Source organism: Arachis hypogaea, chromosome 14 (assembly GCF_003086295.3).
Source record: "Arachis hypogaea cultivar Tifrunner chromosome 14, arahy.Tifrunner.gnm2.J5K5, whole genome shotgun sequence".
NCBI lineage: Eukaryota > Viridiplantae > Streptophyta > Magnoliopsida > Fabales > Fabaceae > Arachis > Arachis hypogaea.
This window is the reverse complement of record NC_092049.1, coordinates 4,919,979-4,944,327: the sequence shown is the minus strand read 5'-3', so window position 1 is coordinate 4,944,327 and position 24,349 is coordinate 4,919,979. Positions and strand designations below refer to the sequence as shown.

Below are 24,349 nucleotides of genomic sequence, written 5' to 3'. Positions count from 1 at the left end.
AAATAATATTTATAAAAAAAAATTTATCTTAGCAAAATTGCAATTATATCTGAGAGCTAAAATTACATTTAAAATCTATTTATGATATTGATATAAAATTATAAAGTATCGTGCTATAACTTAATTATTATAAAAAAAAAATATACATTCAACCACCGTTTCAATAAAAATAAGAGTAAATAATAAATAATAGGGGTGTTCAAGTCCAAACCGATCTCAATTAAACCATTCATTCAATTCAATCCAAATCGAAAATCGATTAAAACGACGTTAATTCGAATTTGATTGGATTCTATTTTTTACAAACCGCTCCAAACTGCACAATATTCTATAATATTATTATTTTATTATTATATTTACAATTATACTTATAACATGTTTAATTTTTTATAAATTTTTATATTATTCATGTATTATTATTATTTAATAAATATTTATGTTCAAAATATTATTTATTTATTTATTTTAACTAATCTATAATTTTATTTTTATTGTTATGTTATCGTTAGCTTTTTAAGATATTATTGAGACTTGTTATCTCATTGTTGATTATTTAAAATTTGATGTTAAGACTTGTTATATGTATTTAATTTTTTTAATTTATAAACCGCAAATCCAATTCAATCCAAACCGCTTGAGATTGGATCGGATCGGATCGAATTTTTTTTAAAGCATCCAATTCAAACCGTACCGCAAGTAAAATTAATGTTCGAATTGAATGAGTTTTTGACTCAAAACCGATCTAAACCGCACCGCAAACACTCCTAATAAATAAGTTCAAATTTTTTATTTCGAAAATAAATAAATTTTTTAATACGTGACACATTTAAATTTTTTTAAAAGATTAATTTATTTTTATATTTTTAATTAATCTAAATTTATGTATTTTCGAATTAAAAAATATTAACCACCTATTTATCTTTTTCTCAAAAAATAAAGCAGAAAAAATATATTTTTATATATAAAAAATACAAAGGATTGTTTTTCCATTCTGATTCTCCAATGTTCGAAGATTGATCTTACTTACCTTGGTTGTTGGAAAGACTTGCTTTGTATTAGGTATGTCTCTCGATCATCGAATTCTAATCCTTGATATGCTTCTTCCCCAGTTCCCACATGTATTGGGATCCTTCTGAGTAATATCAGTGACCATATTCGATACTAGTATTTTTGGAACACTTCTTCTTCAATTTCTTTTATCGTTTTTCTGATCACTGCTTGAATCTCAAGTATTGCTACGCGACTCAATTTATCTGGGTACTTCAAATTTTCGACCTTTTTCAACTGGGGATGCTTAGTTTAACTCTGAGATTGATGAATCAATGTTTCTGAGAAGTGCCTTTTTATTAATTTACTATAAATTAATAATATACATATGAATTCACGTTTTTTTTATCTATCTTAATGTTTCAGGAAGTTACACTTACACATCACAGGTTGCAGGTAGTAATTTTTTCTGTTATTGAATACATGCAATGCATTATAATCCTCTTGTTTTCGTTTTAACTTCTAACTATGAATTGCTGCAAAGCGTTATAATCCAATGTTGTGAACTTAGTAACTTACTACTCTGAATTTTCCTTGTCAATCTTAATTTTTGCATTAAATTTTGAGTGTAACTTTTTGTTAATGTTCAGTTTTTGGTTCCTTTGATTGGTTTGCAGCTAAATGGCATCATTGGTTGCCAGTCAAATGTCTCCTTCGGTTTCTGTCAAAGAGAAGGGAAGTAGGAATAAGAGAAAGTTCAGAACTGATCCACCTTTAGGGGAACCAAATAACATTGTTCCTTCGCCTCAACATGAAAGCATTAGTTATGAATTCTCTGCCGAAAAATTCGAAACAACAGCAGGTCATGAGGAATCCTCAGTTTTTGACCCGTGCAGTGTTAATCAAGATCATTCTAATGCGTTGAAGCTTGAACTTGGATTGTCTAGTCCTGTGGTTTCTTCAGAGGTTGGGATTAGCCAACCCAAGGAGGAGCATGAGGTGGATGAATTGAGTGATGCTGATTGGAGTGATCTCACAGAAGTGCAATTGGAAGAACTTCTCTTGAGCAATTTGGACACCATTTTTAAGAGCGCAATAAAAAAGATTGTTGCAAGTGGCTACACCGAAGAAGTTGCTACAAAATCCATCTTAAGGTCTGGAATCTGTTATGGATGTAAAGATATTGTATCGAATATAGTTGACAATACGTTATCATTGCTAAGAAATGGACAAGAGATGGATCCTTCACAAGAGCACGGTTTTGAGGATTTAGTCCAGCTAGAGAAGTACATGTTGGCTGAATTAATTTGTGTGCTTCGGGAGGTTCGACCATTCTTTAGTACCGGGGATGCAATGTGGTGCCTGTTAATTTGTGACATGAATGTTTCACATGCTTGTGCAATGGACACCGACCCTTTAGGTAGTGATAGCATGGTTGATGGTTGTTCTTCTGTTCAACCTGAATCGCAATCAAATATAGAAGCAAAAGGTGCTGAATTGACCCTTCCAAGTCCTTGTAAATCTGCTTCCTCAACTGAGAAATCGCATGTGACTGGAGATTCTGTCGCAAACAACTCAAAGAATTCTCAAATTCTTGGTGAACTCTTGGAGAAAGAGAGCGCTGATGCTGAATGTAGTAATGTTGGAACATCTCAGTCCCCCCTATTAGAAGAAAAGTGTGGTAGTGTTAGGAATGTAAATTCCACTGGTTCCAAGAGGGATTACATTCTTCGACAGAAGTCATTCCATGTTGAAAAAAGTTGTCGGACACATGGATCTAAAGGGTCTTCAAGAGGAGGAAAGGGAAGTGGTTTGAGTAGTTTAATCTTGGAGAGAAAACTTAAATCCATTTCAGAAGCTACTGCAATAAGCTTAAAGAGTGCATCCTTAAAGATAAGTAAGGCAATGGGAGTTGATGTGACCCAAGACAATCTTAATCCTAACCCATCACAGTGAGCTCTGATTCTACTGATACTGTTTCTTGGTCAACGGATACTTTGTCTCTAATACCTGCAGCAGATACTATACCTACAGTCACTGTCCCAACTGCATTATCTGCCACAGATACCGACCTTTCTCTTTCATTGTGCTCCCAAAGCAAGTCTTCTACAACGCCATTATGTTGCAATAATGAGACTCCTAACGATAGTTGTACAGGGATACTATTTGACAAGTCCCTGGGGCAATGGATACCGCAAGATAGAAAGGATGAGATGATTATGAAGTTGATTCCGAGGGTACAAGAGCTACAAAATCAGCTTCAAGAATGGACTGAATGGGCGAATCAGAAGGTTATGCAGGCTGCTCGTCGGCTGAGTAAGGACAAGGCTGAGCTCAAGACACTAAGGCAAGAGAAAGACGAAGTTGAACTTCTAAAAAAAGAGAAGCAAACTCTTGAGGAAAACACCATGAAGAAGCTTTCTGAGATGGAAAATGCCTTGCGCAAAGCAAGCAGGCAGGTAGAACGAGCTAATGCTGCTGTCCGGAAGCTTGAGGTGGAGAATGCTATGCTGAGGCGAGAGATGGAGGCTGCTAAGTTACGTGCGGCAGAATCGGCCACAAGCTGTCAAGAGATCTCAAGGAGGGAAAAGAAGACTCAAATAAAGTTTCAGTCACGGGAGAAGCAGAAATCTTTATTTCAGGAAGAGCTAACGACGGTAAAGCGCAAATTAGCCCAACTACAGCAGGTTTTGGAGCAAGCTAAAGTACAACAAGAGCAAGCTGAGGTATATACTATTTCGAAATTGTTGTTACTGAGTTGCTTAAGGAGGTAGAAATGGTTTGACACACACTGAATGTTAGTTATCAAGGTTTGATGTGGCAATGAAATTTGATGACCTTGAATCTAAAGAAATGCATAGCCTCCACCATGGTATGAATGTTCATATGATGAACTGTGATAGCAGAGAAAAAGACTTACAATAACTCCTGATGAATCATTTTCTGCCCCTTGCATCTTTCTTGTTTCATTTAAATTTTGAGGGTTCCATTTCAATACTCTCTCTGCCCTTTTCATAAGAACATTGATACTATAACTGATGTTAAAATGAATTGAATTGTGAGAGTACTTTTGCACTACTTGCATTGTTACTTGGCTGCTTCTCATTATAATGGAAAAATACCACAGGCTAGATGGGAGCAGGCAGCAAAGGCAAAAGATGAACTTCTCATGCAGGCAAGTTCTATAAGAAAGGAAAGAGAGCAAATTGAAGAGTCCACAAAATCCAAGGAAGAGATGATCAAATCAAAAGCAGAAATAGATTTGCAAAGGAACAGTGATGATATCCAAAAGCTCGAAAAAGAAATCGCGCAAATGAGGCTAAAGACTGACTCTTTCAAAATTGCTGCACTGAGAAAGGGAATCGATGGAAGCCACAACGGCGGCTATACAGACATGGAAAACAGCACTTATATGGAAGAATCAAAGAGTTCTTGTATCTCAGAACTGGTTACTAGTTTAAGTGACTACTCCTTGATGGTTGGTGTGAAACGAGAGAGGGAATGTGTGATGTGCCTTTCCGAGGAGATGTCGGTCGTGTTCCTCCCCTGTGCTCATCAGGTGGTTTGCACTACATGCAATGAACTGCATGAGAAACAGGGTATGCAAGATTGCCCTTCTTGCCGGAGTCCCATTCACCGGCGAATTTCTGTTCGTTATGCTCATACTTAATTTATTTGCTTAAGTGGGTTGAGAGTTTTAAATAATGTCAGTGAGACTCACTTGCATAGAATAATGCATTTGAATCATGCAGATTTGTTTGATGTATACATTAATTTGTTTTTATTGTCAATGTTGATTCATAGAGGTAAGTAACACTCTTGTAATATTTTCCAAGCCATAATTTTGGAATTACAGTAAGCCAAAATACACCATTTTTCTTTTTGTAAACAAAAATCACAATTTTATATTTTACACACCAGACACCACCAAACAACAGTACATATGAATTGAGACTGCAAAAGGAATTTCCATAGTTCTTCATAATTTGTTTTCAATACTGATATTATATGCTAAAAAGTACTAGACAAGAGGAACAAGAGATTAATTTTCATGGAGCTGTGAACTGGTTTTGACTAGGTAAATGAACTAAAATCCCCAACTTTTTGGAATTCTAATTGATTACCAAATCTTGGAGGTTGTTTGTGCTGTTTTGATGTTGGGGGTGGAAAGATCTTTTTCTTGTTAAGCTGGTTATGCTTTTGAAAACCAACTAGGTTAGTTTTCAAAGTAGTTACAATGATATAACCAAAGAAGAGTCTTATATTATAGTTAGGAGAGAGAATTTACTTGAATTTATGTAAACAAAACTGAACATGAGTGATTATGATATTCCTAAAACATATATCAAGTGTATTTTAGTAACATATAACTATTTCTCATACCTCATACAAAATCCACAAAAAGTAAAAGAAAGATACCAGTACAAATTCAAACTAAAGTACTAAAGTTCTAACTACTCTAACTTATCCACTTAATTGAATAATAGTAATGTGGAGTTTCTGAATGTTGATTTTCATCAATGTAAATGAATTTCCTACCCTTAAGAATAGCCTTAGTAAGGAACCATTATTATTTATTAGGTGAAATGTATCATGAATGTTACTACTGTAACCACCATCAATGACAAGGATTTGAGGTTAAAACCTCTTTTATTTTACTGCTCTTGTACAGTTGTACTATCAAACTCATATTATATTTTTATTATTTGTGATTGTTAAAGGGCTGGCCATGGTTTCTGACACTATTTTTTCTTTGTATGCATTGCAACTTGTATATATTTTATTATATGTTATTATCAATATATCATTTGTAAAGTGTTTTATTAAGTTTTCCTGTTAAAACAGCTAATTGAATTATGATTTTGTCTAACTGTCACTCACTTTCTTTACCTATATTATTGACTTGATCTTGTTCAGTGAAAATGAATCTCAGATTCATGAACTTTCTTTGAGTTGGATAGAGTAACTAAATCCAAATAAAATATAGCACAGCACACTGCATATGCAAATTTATAAGAGACAGGCAAAGATGGTTCAACAATATGGTAAGGAATAATTTCATATATTGTAAAAAAATAAAGTTGATAGTTGAAAACTGTTAGATGATAATTTAGTCAAATATGTCAAATCATCTAACGGTTTTCAACTATCAACTTCACATGAAGACAACTGCATGTGAGTCTCAACTTTATGTTAGTAGTTGAAATATGAACACCTTTGTAAATCTTCAAAAATATTAGAAAAAGATGTATAATCTAAAGCTTTATTTGTTTAAAAAATTATAAGCGGGATCCAATGATTACATAATAACTCAGATACCATGTAAAGAAGAAAGTGTGATTTTATTCCAAGACTAAAATAGAAGAATCATTACAACTAAACTATAGCTTTCTATAGGGAGCAAGATCTCAGCTCTCAACATATTTAAATCAGAATCAATCAGGCTATGGAGTCAGAAATGACTGCAAATCACGGGATACAACACAAACACCAAGAAGAAACAATGATGATTAAGAATCCATTAGTTGACCCTACTTAAAAAGAAGTCTTATTTATTTTACTAACAATTTTATGATTGATTGTGTAATTATTAATATAACAACTGGAGTTTTGTTTGCCACTGCCAATCGTAGCAGTTGGATTTTGTTGTCTTGTGTTGAAAAAAAGGAAGCTCAACAACATGGCTGCCATTGTCAACTCTTCTGACTTTTATCCACCATATCCCTCGTGGAGTAGTTAGAAGCTAGGACCTACTTTTGTCTCCATTTATTCCAATATATTGAAGTGTGTTTAGCATGAAACCAAATACTTATGCAGATTGCAGCATTCTTTTTTAGCAATTAACTAAGGAACTAGTTTTCTTGTGTTGCAAGATGCTGAGTGTGATTCGAGGAAAACTCGGCCGGCTTTGTTCCAAGATATGGTGGACTCTATGGAAGCGTCCGAGGTCTAAAGTTGTTATCAGAAGATTCAGGAAACTGAGCTGCAAGAGTCAATCAAGAGCAGAACTTTGGAAGTGTGACAAGAAAGCTACAATACACTCAAATGGTGGTGAAGCTGGAAGGCCGATTCGTGTGGCGACATTCAATGTTGCCATGTTTTCTCTTGCTCCTGCAGTCTCAGAATTGGATCATGGACAAGGAGGATCCAACAGGAAGAATTCCAAAATGGTTGAATTTCCAAAGAGTATACTAAAGCAATCTCCATTGCATTGTGATAGCAAGATTGTTCCAAGATCAAACTTGAAGGTTTCAATTAATCTTCCTGATAATGAGATCTCATTGGCAAACAGTAGATTGCTTGCATCAATGAGGGAAAAAGAAGGGACAAGCGTTCCTGCTCGCTCCCCGGTGTGCTTTCCTTTCCTTATGAATCAGTATGAGGGAATTGACAAGTTGACAAGCAGCAGAAGCATTCTAGAAGTTCTCCGGGAGATCGACGCGGATGTGGTGGCACTGCAGGATGTGAAGGCTGAGGAAGAGAAAGGGATGAGGCCTCTCTCTGATTTGGCAGGTGCCTTGGGGATGAAGTATGTGTTTGCTGAGAGTTGGGCACCAGAATTTGGAAATGCCATCTTATCCAAATGGCCTATTAAGAGGTGCAGAGTTCAGAAGATTGCTGATGATGAAGATTTCAGGTTCTCTTTTCTTCCCTTTTAAGTTTTAACCTCATACTCCTAAATCTTCTATCATTCTTTCCTTTGTTTATTGATTTTCAATTGGTTAGGAATGTGTTGAAGGCCACAATTGATGTGCCATGGGCAGGGGAAATCAATTTCCACTCTACTCAACTTGATCATTTGGATGAGAGTTGGAGAATGAAGCAAGTTAATGCCATAATCCATTCCAATGACCCTCCTCACATCTTGGCAGGAGGTCTCAATTCTCTTTGTGGAGCTGATTACTCGTCTCAGCGATGGAATGATATTGTTAAGGTAAGCTGTTAGGCAGAGACACATGACGAAATCATTGAAATACTTGCTTTCTGTATCTAATACTTCTCCTCAAGCAAGAGCCTCTTTTTCTGATGCAGTACTATGAGAAGCTAGGAAAGCCAAGACCAAAGACAGATGTGATGAACTTGATGAACTCAAAAGACTATGTTGATTCAAAGGACTATGCAGGCGAATTCGAACCAATCGTCATCATCGCCAAAGGCCAAAGTACTACTAATCTACTCTAAGTTATGATTCTCAAAATTCTAGACAAAAAAAAAGTTGAATGGTTTTTTTGACACAGATGTGCAGGGGACATGTAAGTATGGAACAAGGGTGGATTACATTTTGGCTTCGCCTAATTCGCCATACAAATATGTTCCAGGTTCATACTCAGTGATTTCTTCAAAGGGAACTTCTGATCACCACATTGTGAAGGTGGACATTGTGAAAATGAACACTTTTGCTCACAGACAATGCAGGAAGCTAAAGAATAAGGTTGTGAGAATAAGAACACCACCTTGTTCTGCTTCTGCAACTGCTGTATGCAAATCAACACCATCATACTTGATTGAAACCAAGCCACAAATTTGATATAACATTATTCTGCTATGGGATGCTTACTATAATTTTAAATTAAAGCAGTATCTTGTAACCATATATAACCATATTTACAATTCAAACCAATACATGGCATCAGTATGAAAATATTTTCATGTAAATATGGTAGTTATATGTGTTTGATAATTTGACATGTTTAATATAAGTTGAAAATTCACGTGCAGTTAACTTGATGTGAAGTTGATAGTCAAGAATCGTTAAATGATAATTTAATCAAATCTGTTAAATCATCTAATAATTTTTAATTATCAACTTCACATGAAGACAACTGTATGTGAATCTTCACTTTAACATAATGTGTCAATATCTTAACTATTATTATCACGTAAAAGTATTTTTATATGAATAATTATTTTTAAATAAAACGTGTATATACGTTGACAAATCATTGCAAAAGGTAGTTCAAAAGAAAAGAATCATCAAGTATTTCTAAAAGGCGATGTTAATGTTTGAATTGGTGGCAATGATGCACTTATCTTTGTTGCTTCAACAATCATCCCACAAACCTAATTCTTGAAGGGACTTCTCTCTTACATGGAGAAGCTACGTAATCCAATCATGACTGCTGGTAAATTATTGAAATGAATAAAATGATGCAATAAATATTAGCACTAAAATTCAATTTAAATATACAAATTTGTAGTTATGTGTGTTATTCTATCTTAAAAGTAATATGACTATGAAGTCAATAATTAATCAACTGTTGATAGAAATCAACCAATATTAAACTTTTCTCTTATTTAAGTATGTGCGTGAAATATTGTGTCTATATATTAGGGTAGTATTTTATAGCTCTAATATGTACTTATGTAGTTTATAATTCAATTTTTAATAATTAATTTCACACTGTTTAAAAATTTGTAATCAAATTTCTATGTTATGAATTGTTTTCAATCAAATCCATGTTTAAAAATTTCTAATCAAATTCTTATACTTTACAAATAAGTTTTATTTAGATTATTTTTTTTTAAATGAATTAGCTGTTACGTCATAAATCCCCCAAAAAAAAAAAAGATCCGCACAATGTAGCAATTTAAATTAGTAACAAATTTTTTTAAAATAAAGTTAATTAGAGATATGATTGAATTTTTTTATGTATTGCGTGCAAAGACTTGATTACTAAAATTTAAAGTATAAAACATATCTAATTAAAACTTGAATAACATAGAATAATAATAGTTTAATTATTCTATTAGTTTTTATAGTTTTATTAAATTTACAATTAAATTTCTGTATTTTTTTTAATTGTATTCTTATATTACTTTTAATTTTATAATTAGATTTTTTTATGTTAAAAACGTCAAAATTAATAGAATATTTCTTCCAAAAAATATGTGGTAAAAAATTTAATGAGATTTTTAATTGTGGATACTTTTAATTTATAGATAAATATTTTGTTAATTCTAATATTTTTTATACTACGAAGAACTTAATTACAAAATTAAAAATAATGTAAGTACCCAATTAATTGTAAATTTAGTAAAAATAAAGATCTAATTATAAATTTAATAAAACTATAGGAGCAACAAAATAATTAAATCAATAATAATTAAACCACATAAATAGTTTGGTCAAGACTTATATTCAATTGTTTTTATATAAAGTTGATAATTAAAAATTATTAGATAACAATTTAGCCAAAAATATGTCAAATCATTTTAAAAAAAAATTGTGATAGTGATATGATCAATAAGAAAATGAGGCTCAGAGCAATTAGAGAAAAAGTTTCATTTCTCACGATATGCAAAAAACAGAAAAATAAAGGAAGCTACTTACAATTGCAACTACCTATTTATAACACTACCTAATTAATTCATAATTTATTTTAACTAATTTAGAGTACTAACGATGTGCTGACTCACCATAGTTAATTGTAACAAAATTCTATCTAAAAAATAATGACCAAATAATATATATATCATTAGCTATTAGTTAAAACTTGCTTAACAACTCAATTCTATGTCCATTATTTTTTCTCAAATTGTAGCTAATTACTACAAAATCTTCATTATCTTCACTTAGAACTACTTTAATTACCACATCTCTTAAGGCAATTACATCTGAGTTTTTTCAAATAATTTAGAATATTTATATCGACAAACTCGTACTAGGTACTTATTCCTTCACACCTAAATCTGTAGAAATAATGTAGTTAAGAATACTTAAGATGTCACAATTGATGTGTTATTGCAGATAGAAAGTCCCTATTTATTTGAATAGAAAAAGATAAATATTGTCTCATCGATCTTAACTAAGAGACATATGTTTAAGAAGTAGATTCGGATACTATTATTTTCTAACTCATTGTACACATTGTATAAATAGTCCATTGTCTCCCTAGCGGTATCCATACGAAAATACAAACATCTCAATCCTCTACTTTATACGATGTACATATGTATAGATTAAACAATGAATACGAATTAGATCGTCCAACATATACATACATGCAAACGACGATGAATCAACCATAACAAAGCAACCTAATACATCAATAATTAACCAATTAAAGAAATAACTCTAAAATTCGTTAACTGAAGATAAGTTTATATTTGAATAATAATTACCCTAAACATAACATAAATATCTTATTAATTATTAATTAGGCCTTGGAATTTTTATCAGTAACGTCATTAGGGTCCTCGCTGGTAGGGTACCCTATACCGTGGCGGTTATCAGGGAACATAACAAACACAGCACTCGTAACCGCTCCAATCACCGGCGGCAGAACCTGCACCAGAACCTTCTCCGACGACTCAAAGCCAGGGTAGAAACAACGCACCGTGTTGGTATCAAGCAAACCCAAGATGGCGAAAATAATCAGCGACGAAAAAGCGTGGACGAAATCACCGACCCTAAGCTTGTATTTTGACATGTCAACGGCGTCGGAGGCCGGAGAAGGCCAGAGACCTTTGGGCGTGACGAGAGCGTAGTGGCGAAGACCGTCGGAGCCGGCGTAGCTGTCGGTGAAAGAAGCAAAGACGCAGTTGAAGGCGCAGATTACGAGGAGAGTGGCGGTGAGGTACTTATTGAGCGTGGTGCAATGGCCGCTGTTAGTTACGATGGGGATCAAGAACTGGAACATGAACACCGTCCCTGTTGGCAGCAGCTTTATCAGGTTTCCAAGACTATTCAATGCCTTGGTTGACATGCTGCTGTTATTACTCATGCTTTTTCTAAGTCTGTTAGAGTCAGTTACAACTTACAACCACTTCCTTGGAGATTGTGATGATTCTGTTTCGGTGATTTATAGAACGTTATTAGGGATGAAGAGAGTGTTAATTAGTTGCTTCTACGCATAATTTGATGCTAGAGTGGAGCGTTTATGTTATCTTCCCTTGCTTCTACTCGAGGCTCTTAAATTTGAAGTTGATTTAGTTTTTAATTTAATAATTTAACAATATATTTTATCTCATACTTTTAAATAATAATACCTAATTAATAACTAAAACTAATAAATTATGATAATTTTTTAATTTTTTTCAAAAAACTATATACGTATGTACCAAACCGATTCATGCGTAGTTGACAAAACAAGAATGAGATCATAAGATATGTAGTAGGAACTAATTGTAGTATTATACAGTGATTAGCAGGTTGATCACGCTATTTCTTTCCTAGTTCAATGATGATAAACTAACTAACTCGTTAAACATTAACTAGTAGTATGTAATTCTTTGTTTGTTTTGAGCAGCCCTAATTAATAATAGATGAAAACTCAGTTACAGCCAACTTCACGTGAAGTTGATATTTGAGAATCGTTTGATGAAAATTTAGCCAAATCAGTTAAATCATCTAACGGCTCTCATCTATCAACTTCACATGAAGTTGACTGCACCTGAGTTTCCACCTTATAATAGTTGTTTATGGAGAAATACGAATAGGGAAGTGCTAAGGGAACAATAAAAATTTTGAACAACATGAACAACCACTAATCAAATGAAAATACACTACACCCTAATTTAGTGCTACTAATTAAATTTACTCTTTTAACCCTATTAATTTACATTATTTACACATTGTTCAAAAATCTTGTTTGTTACCTATACTTTTCCATACGAATAATATTCTTAATTGTTTATTGTTTATGGTAGGCGTGCTTTGTATATATATATATATATATATATATATATATATATATATATATATATAGACACACATGCATGAAGCGTATGCATTATGCATATATACGAATACGATCGATTTTTATTTATTTATTACTTTGGGGAGTTTTCATTTGCCTTTGGTTATACTTTCATGAAATTACATATATAACAATATTCTGTGTCATTTGAATATACCAATATTAATAGTCGAGAGTGATATTTATTTTGGATAAAGTATTGTTTGAATATTTAATATTTGCGTTAAACAATTAAAAAATTCTTAAGTTTTTTTTTTAAAATAATCTCTAATATTTTTAAAATGTTTCTATTTTTTATTTTCAATAACATCTTCATCGTTCGCTTATAATTTTATACATTTTCTTTACTACTTTTCTTTTTCGGTGAGCAAATTAAACATGGTGCTAAAGAACGAAGAAAAGTATATATAGTATTGATCCAAAAAAGTTGCTTTTCTAATTTTATACATTAAAATCCGAATCAGCATTCAGATATACATACATATCCTTTTAAAGATCATATGATCCAATGTTTAGTACCAGTTAAGGAAATTAAATTTAATATCTAATGTTTTGTTGTCTAATCTTGTTATTTTCATGCTTACGTTTGATAATGATTATCTAAAATTTACAAAGCCAATTATATATATACCACGGATATATAATATGATTGATTTTATTTGTTTTTGTTTCTTGTGAGAGGGGTTTTAGTTGTTTTTGGAAAGATAAGTTCCGGCTTAAATTGAACAAGAAATTAAAACATATCTTAGGTCATTTATTAATTGCTTGACGCTATATGATATACACGCCCAATAAGATGATGTATCATCATTTCAATTATGAATACAAGGCTAGGTTTGTTTACAAAAATATGACACTGAGAATCTGAGATAGAAGTATAAAAACACAAAATTATATTTAATAGAAAAAATATAAATAGAAATAATATATTTAGAAATATTAAATTAATGTATTTTGTATCTATATTAATAAATATAAAAATATTAATAAAAAATATAATTTATTTATTATTTATTTATAATTATATTTTTTGTTATTATATTTTTTATCTTAAATTTTTTGAAAGAAGAAAAATAAATTAAATTTTTATAATTTATTTTAATTTATTATCAAATAAAATATAAAAATATAAAATTTTATATCTTTATCTTTTATATTTTAATTTTAATATTTTGTCTGTCTGATGTATATCTGGTTCTATCAATGTATGTTATTATTATTATATTATTATATTATATAATAGTGCGGTTGGTGTGTTTGCTTCTTTTGTATATCTTTCCAAGGCTTCGAGGCTTTTATATATATATATATATATATATATATATTGTATGGACAGAAAGTTTGATGCTTTAAGAAATATTTCTTAGGAATATATATGTGTCCTTTGAAGAAGAATTGGAAATTGATCTATATGTTCCCTTTACTGTGTATGAAATTTATTATTTTATATTTATTACGATAATACTTGCTTATTAGTTGGTGATTAGATTAGATAATCAAAATCAAGTTACAAAGTTCTCTCTCTCATTTAATTTTTTTTTTAGAAAAAATCTTCATTAAGTATATATAAACTATGTTGAGTATAGGGATGGCAAAATTCCCTGAGACGCGGGGATCCCTGCGGGGATTGCCCCGAATGGGGATCCAATTATGGGGAATTTTTTCCGTGGGGATGGGGATGGGGGACAAAATTCCCCCGAAGCAGGCGCGGAGACCCGAGCGGGGATCCCCGCCCCGTCTCCGCTCTTCCCCGAAATTAAGAATTCCTTGAATTATCCTTAATAGTTTATTTCTCATATATGTTTTTTAGTCATTTCTCACACACACATATATATATAGAAACCCAAAACTCCTAATCTTTATTTGCATAATCCTTCTTCAATTCAGAGATCCCTAAGGCTGTCCATACTTCATCCAACCTCTCTACAGCCACCCCCTCGTCACCCTTCTCACCGCATTGTCACACCTCACCGTGCCATCACCTTACTGCGTCGTAATTTTTATTTGCGGCGTTCCTTTTCGTAACTCTGTCGTCGTGTCCATTCTCCTCTCTGTTGCCGCATCTCCCACCTCGTCCACTACTTTTTCCTTTGGCTCGTCGTTGCATCCCCCCATTGCGTTATTTCGAAAGAAGTCACCATCGTGTCATTTAGACTTTTTATATAAAATTTTACAGTTTTTGTATAAGATAGATACTTGTAACTCTATTTATATGGAAATTAATAATTAGTTAGAACTATTATGTAGATGGGGAATGGGATATCCGCGAGGAATGGGGCCCCGTGGAGAATGGGGATGGGGAGCAATATTCCCCCACGGCGGGGAATGGGGGCGGGGATGGGGAGCAAATCTGAGGGCGGGGATGGGGAGCAGGGAGGCATCCCCCACCCCCGCCCTACCCATTGACATCCCTAGTTGAGTATATATTAAAATCAACTATAAATATAAAATATATGTTAAATTAAAAATAAATAAAAATAATATATATTTATATACAAATATATAATTAATAATTATTTTAGTAACTAATTTTAGTATATATATAATATTTTTTTTGTTATATATACAAAATTATTTAATTTCTTTTTACTATTAATATAAAAAAATTTTATGCAGACAAATAATTATATTATCACATTAATAAAAATAACTAATTCTTAAATTATTATTTAAAAAATCATCTAATAAACACATAAATATAATTAGATGATCATTATATTATCAGTGTATTAAAATCAAATTCGTATATAATGAATGAACTAAAAATTATTAAATTGACCTATATACCTAATTAAAATAATGTCATTATTAATCGTTGTTAAAATAATGCATGTCACGTGCCACCTATTTGGGTTTTAAACGAAAATTGCCAAAGGTAAAAAATTTTCCCACTTTCGTTATGGTTTTTGTGCCTTGGTCCATCAAGAAATAAGATCATTATTATTATTATTGTTATTATTATTATTATTATTATTATTATTTTCCCCATTGAAAGATAATATTTGAAGCGAGGATTGAAGTCCTTTCATGATTTGCAACGATGTGAATATGAGAGTAATTATAGTTATACACTTATACTAAAGTGTTAAATAGTAGAAAAAACAAGAATGACCCATGAGTTTCTGCTGTTGAATATTAAGGCCCAACCTCCATAAACAATTTAATTAAGTTTTTTTTTGAAAAAATAAAAATAATTTTAAATTATTTTGTATTTAAATTTTTAGTTCTAAAAATATTTATTTTTTAAAAAAAATGTGATAAAAAGTTTTTTTATTATAAGAGAAGTCATTTTTTTAACTTCTCTATAAACTCTTAAATAGCTTCTTAAAAAGTTATAATTTAATTTTAAAAATTACACCAAACATTAATACTACTACTTTTTATAAGTTAAAAATTTAAAAAAAATTATTTTTAAAACTTTTTAAACGGACCTAAATAGACAAAATTTGAGGAGCATCTACCAATATTTCACATAGCATAGCCATATAGATAATACATATAAGAGAAAGTTTATGGATCAGTATTTTTATTAAAATCTGATCAACATTTAACCAACAAAAAAAAAGTGAATAATCTTATATTATTGGATATAATCCAACACCATTAAAAATGGATAAAAAATCCAAATAAGCCAGGCTGAGAAACATATTACCCAAATCAGCCAAAATGAAAATTTTTTCAGCATTTAACCGAAGATCACTTCACGCTGTGTCGCTGTCCCATATAGTGATATACCTTCCATTAGTTTGAATAATAAAACTTATTTTGAACAAAATAATAATAATAATAATAATAATAATAATAATAATAATAATAATAATAATAATAATAATAATAATAATAATAATAATAATAATGACGAGATTTTTTTAAAATATTAATGAGTTATCAATTTGAATTCCATACAATACACTTTTGTCCATTTTTAATAGCTCATAAATATTTTTTAATAAGCACAAGTACTATAAGTGTGTTTGGTAAAACAGCTTTTAAAAATTAAAAAAATATAATAAACATATTTATAACGAAGAATAATATTTTTTTTTCAAATTTTAGAGACCAATAGTTTAAATATTTATTTGATTTACTCTCTATATTAATATAAATAGAGTTATCATTAGTCAATAATAAAACTTGTACTGATACGTTTATTACCCATTTATATATATTGACTCACTTATACAAATCACAAAAAATGAGACACATATCTTAAGTAAAATTATATGAAGGTTGTGTTAGAAATTGTGAAGGTTAGGTTGAGAAATTAGAAATATATGAGGATTCCAATGGCAACATAATAACAGGAAATATGTGTAAAAAAATAAATGAAATATATTTTTAATTGTTTTGTATGGAATAAAATATTTTTTAATTTCTAAATTATTAATGACTGTGTAGAGTACTTTATTTAAAATTTGAGTACCTAAGTCATTAGAACATTACAAATTTTTATAGTACTCCTAACATTTTTTAAGCCATTTTTTAAAATTGTTTTGCATAGAATAAAATATTTTTTGTAGTATAATTTAAATAAATTTATTAAAAAAATTTATTAAAAAATATTTATGAGTTATTAAAATTGGACAAAAGTGTATTGTATGGAATTCGAATTGATAATCCATTAATATTTTAAAGAAGTTTCGTCATTATTATTATTATTATTATTATTATTATTATTATTATTATTATTATTCAAACTAATGGAAGGTATATCAGTATATGGGATAGGGACACAGCGTTGGGCTATCCATGTTAGCAACTATAAGAAAAAGACTTTAAGGTTTGATTTATTTTTCTTACTAATTCGAATCGACATATATCGAATTATGTTTAACTCGTTTTTTCCTACTAATTCGAATCGATTTGATTCGAATTATGCTATTGTAATTCGAGAGAACTTGATTCGAATTACATGCAAATTTCTATGCTCTTAATTCGAATCTAGTTGATTCGAATTATTTGCAATTGTAGTTCGAAGTATATTAATTCGAATTACATTAAAGTGATCTTTGGTTGAATGCTGAAAAAATTTTCATTTTGGCTGATTTGGGTAATATGTTTCTCAACCTGGCTTATATAGATTTTTTACCCTTAATAATAACTAATTGATAACTACAAATCACAGAATTTGCTACCCCTAACACTCCCCTCTACATACAATACATTACTACTATATGTTCATTGTCACATGATATACTTCCTTGCATTTCTTTTGGATGAAGTGCATAAATTTAAAATTTTAAAATATATTTTAACAGTGTTATAACTTATAAAAAATTCTGGCATGAAAAGAAAGGATCAATAACAATAATATTAATATTGATTAAACATAATTTGGAATGGATTGAAAATAGAAAATTGCTCTCTCTTTCTCTCTCTCTCTATATATATATATATATATAAAAAGTAAAGTATTGTTTTTGTCCCAACGTTTGAAGTAAATCTTATTTATGTCCCTAACATTTAAATCGTCCTATTTGTATCCCTAATGTTTGTAAAAGTGATTCAATGTTATCCTGCCGTCAATTACACATCATGAGCGCTTTAGTTTGAGTTTTAAAAATCTCTTCTTGGAGTTAGAATACAAATGTCTGTGATAGAATCAATGATCTACTCCGAAAAATAGTTCGTCAAATGTTGAAACTAATTCCTACAACATTTACATAATTCACTTTTCTAGGGACATAATTGAATCTAAACACAAATAGTGGGCATAATATTAAAATCGAACACATCCAAGTGAGACCTAATTGAGAATGAATACATCCAAGTGAGAATAATTGAAAAATATAATCTGATTTGTTAGTATAATTGATAGTAGGATAACATTGAATCACTTTTACAAACGTTAAGGATACAAATAGGACGATTTAAACGTTAGGGACATAAATATGACTTACCCCAAACGTTGGGACAAAAACGATACTTTACTCTATATATTTTATAGTATCTTTCAACCCGACAGATCAAAGATTAATCCGCCGGGGTACTGAGTTTCGCCATGGTACTGAGCTCCATTTAAGGGTTTACGAGACGGAATTTGAATCTCCTACTTAAGCGAACTAGTGAACTAACCACTAGACCAATCCAATTTGTTTGTTTTTTTTTTAATTAGATATTAATCATATTATTGAGCCGACTGAGCCGAAGGAGTCTTTCAGGCCCATAAAATGGAACTGGGGACAACTGGACTGACAAAAACATAGTTCCTCTAGCCTTTTTGTTACGTCAATTTCAATTTAAAAAAAATACCAAAAAAACCATGACAACCAAAAACCAAAGAAAAACATCGTGTATAGAGCAAAGAGAATTGTAAAATAATAAAATAAATATTAAGAATTATTAAATTTATAATTTTTTATTGTGTGTGAATATTATGATTTTAATTTTAAAATAATTAAATTTTAATTTTTTTTATTTTATTAATTTTTTTATTTTATAACAACTTGATCTTTCAAATCAAACTCTTCTAACTTCTAAAAAGAACTAACTACCATTGAATTAGTATGTGTTTTGTGATACACAATTTCTTTTATGAAATATATTATATAGGATAAATTAAATTCTAATTTTTATATGAAACGTTTTTTTAATATAAAATATTATGTACATATAAAAAATAATTATCAAATCAATTATTATTTAAATATAAATATATATTATCTAACTCATTTTTAATATTAACTGATATTTTTAATGTATATATTATATAATTGGTCACGAATTAACGTATTTAGAGAAATTGTCGCTAATAATTGACCTTGATAATTTATTTATTTTGATTAAAATAACCTATTTCAGGGGAAAATGATTTCCAGGTGAGGAGAATAGAAATATAAGAACTTTTTAATTTTAATATGGAGAGAAAGTTGGTGTGGTGTATAGCAGAATTACGAAAGTATATGATGTTTTATCAGGTATAAGGATTGTGCAAGACAAATCGAACCGTTTGATTGGAGGTACTGAAAACCTGGATTAGATTTATGTATTGGCAGAAGATTCTGGGTCCCATTTATGTATCCATTCTCTCTTTGCAATAAAATTGGACAGTCCGATTCCTTTCTACTAAAACAAAAAATTAAATCAGACGGTCTGATTCCTTCCCACTAAAACAAAAAATTAAATGACATCGCAATCGTGTATATTTTCTCAATACTCCATAACTCAGCATACTCACATATCAACCACATATAAAAAAAATTAGCCGAGATATGAAGCATGGGAACCATAACTAACAACCCACACGCGTATGTCTCCTATTGGCTAATGCAATACCCCCACACAAATTTACGGTTTATTACTATTTTTGCCTCTTCATCATTCTTCACAGAATCACAGTTCACAACCACCCCCGTATGGAAACCCGAACACCAATTTCCCCCTTTTTTTTTCTAATAAATTAAATCCCCGATTATTCTGTGGATAGTTTTTTCTTTAATATTTTAGTTTATATTAAATTACAGTCTTAGATTCATGGAATTAAATATGTAACTTTTTTTAACAAAAAAAAAAGGTGAATCCTGGGCAAAAATGCTTATAGCCTTATACTGTGTCCCATTACCAATCTTTCACCAAACTTGATTTGAGGCACCAAGCTCACGGCTCACCTAAGAAGTCTCAACTCTCAAGTCTCAACAATGACCAGAATTTTTGACTTTTCAGTTTTCAGTAAACTACTCGTCTTTGAATAATTAAAATCTTTAATCATGCTTCATGCTCAATGGTTTTTTATTTAATTTTTTAACTCTTCTTCCTCCAATCTATTTGCAGCATGCTTAATGAATCATGATCAATAATAAAACACAAAATAAAGGAGAAAAAAAAAAATCAAAGTCCAGGAAAATATTACCAAACCTTTGAATTTGAATTTTTCCTATTTAATCATTTTTCTTACTTTACAGTACAAAAGGTTACACAGAGCAGCTCATCAAATTCACATACACTTTAGTAGTTATACTTACATCCCATACAATTTCCAGGTTTTACAAATCAACCCCTCCCACATCCCCTCCCACTCTATCTTCTACATCTCTTTTTCTTTTTTTTTTCTTTTTCCTCCCTCAAATATATCCAAATTTATTTAATTATTTTCCCACACTAACCTGAAAGATAGATAGATTATAATCTAAAAAGTTAAAAACAAATTCGCCCTTCTTAACAACAAGGAACCCAACCCACAAACAAATCTCGTAGTGTCTTAAATTCATAAACTACCCACAAACTTCTCTTTTTTACCATTTCGCCCCTAAACTTTTCCAGTTATTTAATCAAACCCCATATTTCAGATCTACCCTTCCGTTTAAAAAAATCACGGTGCGGGCAAATACTAGAAACAGGGAGCGAGGCGTAAAAACACTAAAAAGGAGAAATATTTAATAAGAAGATTCTAGAAGGGTTTCTGAAGAGACCGAGAGAGATAGAGAGAGAAGAGAAGAGAGAGAAGGTGAATAGTCATCGGATCCGAAACCCGGAAACCGACCCGATTCCAGCTCATTCGAGCCGGAGAAGGCGCCTCAGATCCCTCGTGGCGGAGTCATCGACGGCCACCGCAACCGCCGGCGACGGCCGCTGCAGCTGCTTCTTCCCGAACGATGGCAAAGGAAGTGCGCTCGGAGACGGTGACACGGAGAACGCCGATCCGGCGTAAACATCGGCAGCCAGATCGGCGATCCGGATCCGCCTCGGAACCATGTTCGGGTCGGGTCCAAGCCTCTGGGTCCCAACGACGACCAAATCTCCACCTTCCTTCCTAAGCGCCTCGCTCCGAATATTCGAATCGAGCGACTCGCCGCGACGGAGGATCTTAACAGTACCGTTTCCCCTCGCCGGCGGCACCCTGGAATCATCGGAGCTAGGTGGCCTTCTCTCGACCCGTTTCTTCTGTTCAGATCTCTCGGGTCGGATCACCGGTTTCCTGGTAGATCTGCCTGTGCTAATAGCCTGAAAATTATTGTTATAGCTACTATTGTTGGTGGTGTTGTTATTAGGATAATAATTATAATAATTGAAGTTCCTCCGCCGTGAAAACACCGCAGGCGACGGCGGACCTCGGATCCTTTGGATGAGGCAGTCCTGTGGCCGCAAAACCTCCGTACCCATTATAAGTGAGGGACAGAAAAAAAGAGAAGGAAGGGACGAATTAACAAACGAACAAAGAGGAGCTACGAAAAATCGAAACTTGAGAAATGGGTAGGAGCGTTTTAGATCTAAAACTGATCTAGAAACCAAGAATCTCTGGGTTGGTTTTTTTTTTTTTTTGAATTTTTTTTGTATTTTCTCTCTCCTCAACCCAGAAGAAAAGAGAGGAGAGTGAAATAATGGAGGATGGGTGGGTTTGTGGGGGGTGGGTGGTGAAGGAAGGGGTGATATATAGAAGAAGGAGAGGGGAAAGGGGTTTCCAACCACTTTCGGCAATGGAGGAGAGAGAAACAGAAAGAGATAATTGGGGACAGGTGGAAGCGAGCTGACCTGACCGGGTCTTAGTTACTGTTAAGGTAGGGCCAAAACGTGTCATAACGGTTAACGTTAGTGTTTGTTTAGGTTCGGAGTTTCGCTGAACAATTGAACATGTCGTTGTTGTTGGTTCGGTTTAGGGTAAGCTGAGGTAAGGGTAACGGAGCCGTGTAAGAAGAGTTAGTTGTCACAAGTGACCCCGGTTTCGGGGAAATTATTATTTTGGTGGGGCCCATGTAAGGTTCCACCTTACCCTATTCATAATGCAACTTCAATTTTCATTAGTTTAGTTGTTGTTTTCTTACAGTAGTTGTTTATTAAAAAATTACTTACTAGTAGTAATTGAATTAATCTTAATGCAACTTCAATTAGTTTTCCATTTTTGTTAATTGTTAAAAAAATTACTGGTAACTCCAATCTTAATTTCTTGATTCCTAACAAACCATGAGATAAATAAAGTGAGATAGGAGTAGTATTTTGTCTTAACTTTTAACAGTAGAATGTGAAGTGTGTGTATTGATGTCTAAAAATAACAATAAGAAATGGTCATATTAAAATCAAAATTTAAGATGTATTTATTGGATAACTATTTATACCTCATATAGAATCTAAAGTAGTAAAATGTTCTCAAAATAGTCACTTGTGGGAGTTAAACCCCAAATGGTCTCTAAGGCGTCGTGTACTAAAATCGTCTCTGAGATTCTAATTGCACCAATTACATTCCTGAGATTGAAAAAAATGCACCATATTAATCCCTGACCTATTTTCTATTAACGATGTGATGACATGGCATGATGACGTGGACTGTAAGTGACACGTGTCACTTCATGATTTGGCCACGTATAATGGTATGATGATGTAGTGACCAGTGACACGTGGCATGCTGACGTGGATGGTTGTGCCATGTGTCACGATGTTATTTGGCCACGTGTTGCAACAGTACTCATCCACGTGTCATCTATTATGTCATCGTTGTATATGCACCAAATTAGTCCTTCACTTTGCATTAAATGACTCATTTTAGTTCCTGAAATTGAATGTCGTGCACCAAACTAGTCCCTCGTTCTTAAGTTTTACTACTTCTTATTAAAAAAATAGTTTTAAACTATTAAAATTTAAAAAGAGTTTATTTAAATATTAATTTTTATTTAATGACGTGTCAAGTGAAATGTTTATTTAGGACAATTTTTTATTAGTTTTTTTAATTGAATTTTCTCTAAAAAAAACATATTCAAATATTCAAGGAATATTGTAATTTGTAATATTTGTTGTTCTAATTATAATTTTTTTTTACAATTTCACTGCTTATGATATTCTATTTTTTTACAATTATAACTTTTTTACCTATTTTTTGTCATCCTAATAACAAACTTAAAAATAATTAATATAAATAACATTATATAATTTTATACTAAAATTTTTTGTTCCCGCAATAATTTTGTTTAAGCTCCGCCGCATCTTCAAATGATAATCTTGTTTTGATGTAATGCATCATTTTTTTCATAAGTGATATTGTGATAGACAACTATTGATGCATTTGATACAATTTTCGTCGAAACATTTAAAAAATTATTTAAAAGATCACATAAAAAACTAAGAAAAATTTTGACCATTAGATTTTTTTAAAAAAAACTTTGTCATTCACATAAAATAAAATAAAAACGTAAAAATAAAAATTCACTTAGTGTAAATCATCAAATTTAGAAGATAAAAATATCTCATTCACTTTTAACAAATTGTAAAAAATCGTGTTCAAGTTTTATGTTTTTAAAATTTTTAATAAATTTTGTTAAACTAATATTATTTTTAGAGGATCAAAATATCATATTTTTTTTCTTTTAAAACCCATTTTATCAAAAATCAAATGTTTACAAGAGCCAAATAGTATTGTTTACTCCACATTATTGTTGTAATAAACATCTAAAAAGCAAAATTATTAATCTCGTGTTTGTTTGATGATGTATCCAAAAATAATTATATATTAAGTAATGCCTAAATCCAGGACTACTCTAGTAGTTGAGGACTACAAATAGTTATATATTAAATAATAGTGAAAATAATTCTGAGTTTGTAGATATTGAAAGTTAATTTTTTTTGGTGACTAAATAGAAAAGAAAGAAAAAAAAGAGACAAAACCAAATTAATTGGCTAGGGTCATATCTAAATCTATTAGATGTTGAAGCTCACTCCATGGTTGGCTTCAATTCGAG

General features: G+C 31.4%; 3 protein-coding genes and 1 pseudogene across 3 annotated transcripts; 2 read left to right on the top strand and 2 right to left on the bottom strand.

The window, feature by feature from the left end:
- The first annotated feature begins 979 nt into the window (after window positions 1-979).
- LOC112741114 (putative E3 ubiquitin-protein ligase RF298) lies at window positions 980-4,882 on the top strand (annotated as a pseudogene).
- Window positions 4,883-6,626: 1,744 nt separating this feature from the next.
- On the top strand, window positions 6,627-8,907 carry LOC112741113 (uncharacterized). The gene is made up of 4 exons (XM_025789955.3): window positions 6,627-7,624; window positions 7,714-7,921; window positions 8,020-8,149; window positions 8,226-8,907. Exons 1-4 carry the CDS (start codon window positions 6,861-6,863, stop codon window positions 8,513-8,515), a joined length of 1,392 nt encoding a protein of 463 aa, XP_025645740.1. The 5' UTR covers window positions 6,627-6,860; the 3' UTR covers window positions 8,516-8,907.
- A 1,993-nt stretch (window positions 8,908-10,900) lies between these two features.
- On the bottom strand, window positions 10,901-11,883 carry LOC112741112 (protein DMP2). Its single transcript, XM_025789954.3, has one exon. It carries the CDS (start codon window positions 11,709-11,711, stop codon window positions 11,145-11,147), a length of 567 nt encoding a protein of 188 aa, XP_025645739.1. The 5' UTR covers window positions 11,712-11,883; the 3' UTR covers window positions 10,901-11,144.
- Window positions 11,884-20,529: 8,646 nt separating this feature from the next.
- Window positions 20,530-22,417, bottom strand: LOC112741111 (uncharacterized). Its single transcript, XM_025789953.3, has one exon. The coding sequence runs from the start codon at window positions 21,783-21,785 to the stop codon at window positions 21,177-21,179; it is 609 nt and encodes a 202-aa protein (XP_025645738.1). The 5' UTR covers window positions 21,786-22,417; the 3' UTR covers window positions 20,530-21,176.
- Between the last annotated feature and the right edge of the window lie 1,932 nt (window positions 22,418-24,349).

What these genes read in the sequence shown, in the direction of transcription:
- LOC112741111 (XM_025789953.3), bottom strand. Translation starts at nt 21,785, where the DNA reads ATGGGTACGGAGGTTTTGCGGCCACAGGACTGCCTCATCCAAAGGATC.
- LOC112741112 (XM_025789954.3), bottom strand. Translation starts at nt 11,711, where the DNA reads ATGAGTAATAACAGCAGCATGTCAACCAAGGCATTGAATAGTCTTGGA.
- LOC112741113 (XM_025789955.3), top strand. Translation starts at nt 6,861, where the DNA reads ATGCTGAGTGTGATTCGAGGAAAACTCGGCCGGCTTTGTTCCAAGATA. An exon ending in GCTGATGATGAAGATTTCAG is followed by an intron (nt 7,625 to 7,713) that starts GTTCTCTTTTCT and finishes TCAATTGGTTAG; the next exon opens with GAATGTGTTGAAGGCCACAA. An exon ending in GATGGAATGATATTGTTAAG is followed by an intron (nt 7,922 to 8,019) that starts GTAAGCTGTTAG and finishes TTTCTGATGCAG; the next exon opens with TACTATGAGAAGCTAGGAAA.